Raw genomic sequence first — 9,248 nt, 5'->3', positions numbered from 1 at the left:
AAATGGCCCTGGGAGGAAAGCTGTCTGAGCTGAGAACACAACAGTAGATTTTAAGCCCAGCTAACCCTGAAACGCTTGGGGTCCTGATGGCACTAGCACCTCACCCTCTGGGCTGTTCAAACCTTTGATTCCCAGCTTAGGGTGAATCAAAGGCGCTTAGTAAGAAAAGGAAAAACCGGTCTGGGAATAATTTCTCAACCGTGGTGATTGCCTGATTGCACAAACATCGCCTCGTCAATTTTCTTACCAATCCGACAGTGGTGGTCATGGTGTGAATAGGAATGTGTGCTTGGAACCACCGGGTGGGGCCAGCCAAAGGAGAGGGGAAAAGACATTCACTGTCATCCTGGAAGACCCTCGGGCGAGAGGGCCTCGCAGCTCGATTTCCCACGACCTTTTACCCTGTGGGAAAGAGCTGACCCAGATTGTGGGAGTCCACAGATTTCGTGCTCCCCAGGACTGCGAAAGAAGCACAGTTCGAATCAGCAGAGCAAGAGACGAGGACACCCGTGTGCAAGACCGCCTCTCCCCTGCCATCCAGACAATCCACGCCAGTCTCCTCTCTGGACTACACAACCCAACACCGGCCGGTTCCCCCGGGACAGATTCTCCACCTCAGACGACTCTCAAACCGGGGGCGGTCTCTGGGGCTACAGCACCAGGGTCCTTGGAGGCGTCTTTAAGGCTGCGGTCCCGCCCTCATTGCCCGCCCTCCTCCCTCCTCCCTCCGCCAGGATCCAGCGGCCAGACTCGCGGAGCAGGTGCGGGGCCCTCGTATGAGGCTGCCAGGGCCGCGGTGGTAGCGGCGCGGGGCGCTCGCCCGCCCCTTCTCCGGGCCACTCTCGGGCTCCGGCACTCGGGGACATGTCGGTGGTGACTGGCGGTGGCGAGGCGGCCGGCGGTGCCGGTGGCGGCGGTGCGCGCGTCTTCTTCCAGAGTCCCCGTGGTAGTACAGGCGGCAGCCCGGGATCCAGCAGCGGCTCGGGCTCCTCAAGGGAAGATTCGGCGCCAGTGGCCACAGTGGCCGCTGCCGGGCAGGTGCAACAGCAACAACGACGTCACCAGCAGGGAAAAGTGACAGTGAAATACGACCGTAAGGAGCTTCGGAAACGGTTGGTGCTGGAGGAATGGATCGTGGAGCAGCTGGGTCAGCTGTATGGCTGCGAGGTACTTGGGCACTGGCTGGAGGGTTGGGTTCTCTTTTGCCCCTCTGTGCCCTCCCGGGAATTTTCAGTGGCTCCGACTCCCGCTTGTGTGTTGCTCTGGTTCTTGGGGACCAAACCCCAGAGCGGGTCACTGCGCGATCTCTCTTCTCCTGGGTGCTGGGGCGCAGCACTTGGGACTCCTCTACTTGGGTTCAGCAGCCTAGTACCTGGAGAGCTGCGGGCTCCCTTGATGGCCTGGGAAGAGGGTTGGGTCTCGAGAAGCCCAGGGTTTTCCTCCGAGTTTTCAGAGCTTGTCTGCACAGCCCTAACTACACCCAGTGGCACTCGGAGTGCCTCGCCTTGGTTGCACCCTAGTAGAGACTGGGGAAAGGAGAGCCTTTAGTGAGTGCCCTGATCTGGGGTAGCCCGGATTTCTGTGGGAATGAAGAGAAAGAACCTTAAGAAGCTTATGGAGAGGAGAGGTTCTGGGGGTCTCAGAGTTCCCTTGTAGCTCACAACTGTGATCCAACGCTCTCTCTCTTTTTCAGCCTCCCACCTCCCCAGCTCGTGAATCCTCAAGGCTCTTCCCCAAGCTGCTCAGGTTGAGCTTTGTTGTGGCTACTTTGTCTTCCCAAGCTGCGTGCTCAGGGTAGCCAAGCTCTTCCCAACAGCCCCCGGTTCCCCACAGTTCAGGGTGTGAGGCCATGCACAGGTCTGACACACATACATTTGATGTAGGGAGAAAAATGACCAAGGCCAAATGATTTCCCGAGAGTCAATAGCAACAGGGGTTCTCAGTGAAGTGTTCTACTTCGGTTAGCCTAGTAGAGTTTGGAAGGAATAAAAACAAGCGTGGAGGAGATTAATAATTAAGAATGTGGTTTCCAAGTTAAAGCTAGATTTGCGTTCTTGTAACTGGTAGGCTCTTGGGCAAAAATGAAAGCCAGATGAGCTCGCTGACTTTACCATCATTTACCGTGTGGCCATCCTGTTTTCACATATTTTATGGCCTATTGTGAACACATATTTTCTTTAGCACTCATATTGCACAAGGCAACAGCATTCTCCATGCTGGCTACCGATGAATGATTGCAATATAATGAAGTTTGACTGTATAAACAATAAGCTTGTAAAAATTATTTTTCTGGTCTAGCTTTCACGAAAGCCCATTTAGTTACTTAAGGAAAAATTGGCAAAATTGGACAAGACCGTGGGTTTTTAAAATAGGGAGTTGGTAAAACTCTTTAAAGAAACAATGTGTTTGATTGTGATAAAATTCTTGCTGGATGAATGGATGTGTTCAGTCAGGCCTCTGTAGAATACAATTAATTTTCCTTTATTTCCTGTTGAGTTTTGTATCCTTTGTTAGGTTTGGAGAAGACTTGAGTTACTAGAGGAACTGTTGTGAGTTTAGCAATGCTTCATTAGAGATACCTTGGGAAAGGAGAAGCGTTCTACCTGCTTAGCCCAACAAATAATACATTCTGCAAATTCTTCAGAGTAATTGCTGGTGGTGTAAGTTCGAATGTTCACCGCACTGAATGTGTAGTTTAGACCAGTATTTCAAAGGGGGTAAATATGACCTTGACTCTTTCCTTTGGAGGTTTTAGGCCTTCGACCATAACAAACAACTAGAGTGAGTGTGAAATTCTGTAAGATTAGTCTGCACACATTTCAGTGTGTCCGTATTTCTCTTCAACTCCATCAGTCGTTGGAGACTGGAGGGACAGAAGTCAATCAGAGAGTGTGAGCAGTTAGAGGGTACTGTAATGATGGGGACCGTGCTAACTAATAAAGAAACATGTGGGGTACTACACAACTATGGTGGCCCTCTTCCCATCTCTTTCTCCACTGAGGGGCTCTGTTTTGAGTGGGAGTTTCTCACCGCTTCCTTGGCTTCATGATGAGAACCCTGGATTATAGTTTTGAACCCTATGAATATGAAGACTAGGAAGTATTACTTTAATATTTAAAATTGGAAATTGGTCATGTCTTTCAAATGCTTAGTGACACAGCAAGCCAGTTGGCTAGACTTTGAGCTTCATACCAGCAAGAGGCCTGCGTTATCTGCTGAGCTGGGCAGTAAAGAACTCATATTTAATTTTAGAAGGACTTGTACCAGACATATCGGCAGTTAGAGGAGTTGTCCTTTTGAGGGTGGGAAACAATTTTCCTTTGCAAACCATAAAACAAAACATTTGAAGTTAGAAAGGAAAGGGAAGAAGCAACACATAGGCCTGGCCGAGATTTTTACATAGAATTTCCAGGAGGCAGGCAACTTGGTTTGGTGATTAGTGGAGTGGAGGTGTAGAGAGCCCTTGTTTGGTCCTAGGAGCTGTTTGAGCCACTTGGCATGCACCAGTTCATTTCCTGGTCACGGCACTCCTAAGATGAGAGGGCTCTTGCTGTCATTGTCTTGACAAATAAGGAAACCAACTTAGGGAAGGCTAAGAGGCTTGAACAGGCTCACATAGGTGGGAGTGTCTTGGGAGAGGGGCAGTGTGACCACCATGTAACTATGGGCCCAGCTGGAGCTGTACAAAACAAATGACTCACAGAGGTCATGTCTCAATGTCTCAATATTGGAAACATTATGTATTTAAGCTAATAGGTGTGACTGTAAATGTGTTCTACCCATCTACTTTGATAACTGCATCCTTATAATGAATTAATTGCAAAACTAAGTGTGGAATGTTGAGTTCTCGCATGCCCCAGAGCTCTGAGTTGGAATAGAATTGAGAAAATCTTCCCAAGGCCCAGGTGCCTTCTCTTTTGGTGCCCTCCCCCCGGGACAGTCCTAGCTGGTGGAGGGCATTTGGCCACATGTACTGCTAGGCTTTCCTTCCAACACGTGGGCTCTGGGGGCTCAGACTCGACAGTGTGTGCCTCTACCAATTCAGCCATCTCTTCAGTCTGTATCCGGGATTTGTTACCATCTTCTTTTCTTCCTGTGCCCATGCCTCTGGCTCATGCCCATCTAGGTTGAGCTTGTTCTTGCTCCAAAGGCTTCTTGACAATAGATGAAGGAATTCTGGCCAATTGGGGCATAAGCTAAAATTATTTCGAGGCCCATTTGGCATGGAAGGAGTGGAGTTCAGGACTAGGCCCCTTCTCACCCAGTCCAAGAGACTTGTGTTCATAGATAAACATGGTCATTAAATCCTGTAGTGATGGGTTATGTGCTTACAGCTCTTTTTTTATCTTGTGAGAAAGCTTACACAGTGAGATTTTGAGTTAGGAATCTGATTGTAACAGAACTGCTGGTTAAATCTGCATCCGTATGTAAGGAATTCTGTTTTAAGGCATTCTTGCTATCTTCCAAACTGTTTTTTTTAAGAGACTTGAAATCTGGCATAATGTCTACGCTGAGAAGTGTTGCAAGACGGTTTGCGGGGTAAATCCTGTCATTTTCTTCCAAGCTTTCCCAGCCTCAAGGTAACGTCTGCATTTCTAATTTTGCAATTTGGTTTGCTTTGGAAATTAAAATCTGTTGCTAAGTGCAAATCATTGGGATGGCAGCATACCTTAGCCATGAACATTCTCCAATGCTGGCTCATCCTCCACATTTGAGGTCTTTTTGCTTTTTGAAAGTGGTCTTCTGACTTATTGGCCCCGCCAACATTGGTGTTTCAGGCATGTGGAGCCACACCCAGTTTTTCACCTGGGTGCTAGGGATCTGAAATCAGGTCTTCCTGCTTGCTGAGCAAGGGAGCCAACTCTTCAAACTCCAAGTCTTTACTTTTTAGTTGACTTATGGACCTATGATTATTAGCGTTCCAAGATCATACTACAAAATCATACTATTGTTTTTACTTAATTTGTTATTCTTCTCTGTGTGTGTGTGTGTGTGAGAGAGAGAGGGGGGGGAGGGAGACAGAGACAGAGAGACAGAGAGAGAGAGAACAGATGCACATATGTCATGGATCAGTGGACTACTCGCAGGAGTCAGTTTTCTGCTTCTACCACAGGTCCTGGGAATTGAATATTGAATCCAGGCAGTCAGATTTGAACCACAGCACTTTTACCCACTGAGTAATCTTGCTGGTCCCATCCTATTTTATTTATTTATTTATTTATTTGTATTTTTGAGACAGGGTTTCTCTGTAGCTTTTGGTTCCTGTCCTGGAACTAGATCTTCTAGACCAGGCTGGCCTCGAACTCACAGAGATCCTCCTGCCTCTGCCTCCCGAGTGCTGGGATTAAAGGCATGTGCCACCATCGCCTGGCTCCATCCTATTATTTTTAAAAAACTAAAAAACATCATTATTCACATAGGTGTGCCAATTGTACAGATTACCATGTTTCACTGTGACCTTTCTGTATTTGTGCAGATCATGTCTTCTGGCCCTGTGTGGCCTACAGGGCACAGGTCTCTCAGTGGGTTCAGTCTCATGTTCAGAAGAGAGCTCTCATTTTCTGCATTAAGTCCTTGTTTTGAGCATACCTCTCTGCTCGCCAGCATCGAGTTAGCCTGCCTTGCTTCAGCTTTGGCATCGCAGCTGGGAGATAAAGCTGCTGCCTAGAACTCAGCCTGTGGGACATGTGCTGAATTCCCGCTTCTCGGGTATTTAGGAATGGACTTTAAAGCTTTATTATTTTTTTAATCACCATAAATGCAACCTACAGAGAGTAGTACTAAGGTGTGGAGATCTCTGTAACCTTCACAGGTAGTGGAGAGATGACCCGAGGGAGGCAGGAAGGCAGTTGGTTCAGCGCGATTCAATAGTTGATGCTGGTTCAGATTCTGAGAGTCTGACCACAAGTGGTTTATTTTAGGCATATTTAATCATAGATCAATTTGTCAAAAATTATTCTGGTGATAATTAACTTAATGTCCTGCACACAACAAAGTATACATAGGTCTTCTTGAGGAACAAAGGAAGCTAAAACACAGCTCAGACATGGCTACATTGAACCTCTTTGCAAAGTCCATAAAGACAGGTTCTGGATATCAACTGAGAAAAAATGGGTTTGCAATTTACTGGGAAAAATAAATTTATGTTAAGTGTCTGGAGGAGGCTATGGTGCTAGCTCCAGCCACACAGATATCTCACGGGTCACAGGTCATGGGGCTAGAAGGCTCGTCCACTCCAGCCTTCCCTGTGGAAAACAGACTTTTCATTCCCTCCCTTGAAGGAACAACTCTGTGTGTAACGTTCCAGGTTCCCCTAGTGCATGTCTGTAAGCACAAAGACCTTCAGGCCCTTAGTGCAAAAGAATAAATTAAATAGACAAAAAAAAAGCAAGCAGAGAAAAACAAAATAACAAAAGCAAAACACAAAACCAACACTATGGATAAAAGAATTCTGAATTTCCAATGTAAGAAAAGAAAGACATACTTAGCCTCCTATAGGAGGCAAACTCACTGGAGTGTCTCCTGAGGTTGTTTACAGAGAGATTTAACAGACGGTGGAAAGACTCGATGTGAACCTGGACATCTAGGGTCCTGGACTGAATAAAAAGCAGAAAGTGATGGGAATGCCAGCATTCACCATTCTCTAGCTCAGCAGCAGTGAGACCAGTCACTTCATCACTCTGTATTCCCACCACAGTAGACTGTGCTTCCTCAAACCGTGAGCCAGAGTAAGCCCAAAGTTGCTTTTAGTCAAATATTTTGTTGCAAAAGTCACTGACTTCCTTCAGTGACTGATGAGCAGCAATGTTGAAGTATAAGCCAAATAAACCCTTTGCTCTCCAACTTGCTTTTGGTCATGGTGTTTCATCACAGCAATAGAAACCCTAACTAAGACAGAGAGTCATGGTGTTTTAGGATTAGAACTAGCTAGCAATGTTTATTGTAGATGCAGTAAAGAGAGAAAAGTCCATCTATTTTGTTACTGCAACTTTTATCTTATCTTGGATCCTTACTGTTTGTATTTTGGCATTGTTAAATATATGCCTACTTCATGGCTCCAAACAGCTATATCAAGGAGGCAGTGATGGATAATGGCTGTGTACATTTCAACTGAGGGAGTGCATTAGAAAAGCCAACCTTTCATGGGTCTCCAGGCTGCCATGCTACTCTGCCAGGCCCATTGATGATGTGTGTTTGCTTCTGATGTTGTCTATCCTTGTCTCGGTCTGCCAACAACTTGGCCTAGCCCTGGAGTGAGAGAAGGGAGTGCTACATTGTTTCTAGCCCTGGAGTGAGAGAAGGGAGTGCTACATTGTTTCTAGCCCTGAAGTGAGGGAAGGGAGCGCTACATTGTTTTGAATTTTATTTTCTGTGCTTCCTCTGCATGGCTTCATTTTATACCACCCCCCCCCTCGCCACTGTCTCTCATTTCCTGCACTTGGGTATTTCAAGCTTTGGCAGACTTTTAAGGCTCTTGTTATCTCCTCCTTCCTCCATTGGTGTCTTCTTAGCTGGTGTCCCAGGAGGCTGCTCCAGGCACACCTCTCCACTGACTATGTTCCCTCTGTGTCTGTGTTGTCAGAGCCTGTTTTTCTATCCACACTTTCAACCTCACTAGCCTGTAAATTGAAATCTTTCTCCTCTGTTTAAAGTAGCTACCGCCATTTTGTTTTTCTACCCAAACCAGCGCTTCTCATTTTCTGCCATGTACCCTGGGTATTTTTTCCCAGGTCTTTCTCCACCCACGAGACATACTTCTTTCAGCCACAGAAAAAATGATGTCTGATCCCACCACCACTGGTTTAAGGACCGCCTTCTGTCTTAGTCAAGTGGCTTTGCTTACTACTGACTTTGATTTGACCTCTAACAGTATGGGCAGCCTGTGTTCCTTTTGAAGTTCTCCCTTGTCCCTGAGCATCTTAAGCCAGCGCTGCCCCCCGGAGATTCATCCTCTCACTCTCAATGAGTTCCCGTTCCCAGATCCTTTCTGAGTCTGTACAGTGCCTGCCTCCACGAGGACACCTCTCAGGGCCCATCTCCAGCCCCCGCTCACCTCCTTTTCTGCCCCTTTCATTTGTGCATAGTCTTTCTGGGTGATGTAACTCTCCCTACCCGTGCCTCCACTGTTGACAACTTCTAAATCTGTCTTTTTTTAGCCTGAATTGCAGGCATCTGCAAGGCACTTTGAAATGGACATCTTCCCTAGATGCCTCAAGGGAGGCTCATGGCCAGCTGTCTGTGAGGGCGTTGCTTATGTTCTACAAATTTGCTCTGCTTCCTCAGTTCCCTCTGGGTATGCATAGTCATTCCAGGAAAATATGTGGCATCCTTATCGCTGGCATCTTCCTAGCCTGGCACACCCAGTAGTCATGAAGTCTTGTTGGTGCTTGTTGCTCAGATTGGTTGTGTCTAGTTTTCCTGACTTCTCCCAGCTACCATTGAAGTCCAGTACCTTTCCATTTGTCGCTTGCTTTACAGCAAGGGCCACTCATTGCCTTTAAAGGACCAGTACTCCTGCAGCCATCAGCACCCCTGACCAAAGCTGCTTCTGTTACTACTGCTTCTGCCATTAATCCATATCTCAGGAGACTCGTCCATTTCATTTCTCAGTTCTCTCCATAATAATTCTATGAATTGTTTATGTGGGGGGATATTGTCTTCCTTCTTCCTTTTATAGTGAAGAAACTGAGGTCAGAGGTGTCATTTGTCCTTGTCCAGGGCCATACTCGTTCCTGAGTCACTTAGCCAGGATGCTGCCATTGCTCCTGACATATGAATGAACGAAGTTCTTCCTGATTTCCCATCGCTAAAGAGGAACTGAAGGGGCCAAGGTGCAGAGTGCTTGAGCCACTGGCCATGGTTCTGGGGACATGGTTTCCTTCACCTTTGCCTCCAGCCCTCTGCCTCTGTGTCTTAGTGCTTTGGAAAAGCCAGCTCCAGAAGCTTGGTTGTTTTCTAGAATCCGAATAGAAAATTTGTATCCCTCTCTCCCCTGGCCTCTTAGGATGGAGCAACCCAGGGTTCAGAGGTCTATCCTATTCACTTCTCTGGAGTTGTCTATGGAGCTGTTCACTTTCTGCCTCACATCAGGCTGCTCTTTTCAGGCTCTCCATACAGGTCATCAGGAAGTCCGCTGGCCAGAATCATACATCCCCACTTCCTTCATGTTACATGTTGCTTTCGCCTTGTTTCAAATAGACACAGGCAGTTTCTCCTCCAGGAAGCCACTCTATCCCATCTTCCCAGGA

The 9,248-nt window shown here is 47.1% G+C and overlaps 1 protein-coding gene across 1 annotated transcript in view; it reads left to right on the top strand.

Moving 5' to 3' along the window:
• The first annotated feature begins 389 nt into the window (after positions 1–389).
• Positions 390–9,248, top strand: part of Ppp1r14c (protein phosphatase 1 regulatory inhibitor subunit 14C) — a 93,353-nt gene continuing 84,494 nt past the window's right edge. Inside the window, exon 1 of the mRNA XM_005363442.2 lies at positions 390–1,167. Within this exon, the coding sequence (XP_005363499.1) occupies positions 865–1,167 (303 nt within the window). The 5' untranslated portion in view covers positions 390–864. The remainder of the gene's footprint in view (positions 1,168–9,248) is intronic.

The sequence above is a fragment of the Microtus ochrogaster genome, linkage group LG9 (assembly GCF_000317375.1).
Source record: "Microtus ochrogaster isolate Prairie Vole_2 linkage group LG9, MicOch1.0, whole genome shotgun sequence".
NCBI classification, from domain to species: domain Eukaryota; kingdom Metazoa; phylum Chordata; class Mammalia; order Rodentia; family Cricetidae; genus Microtus; species Microtus ochrogaster.
Note: the sequence above shows the minus strand (reverse complement) of the source record. Positions and strands in the feature narration are given on the sequence as shown.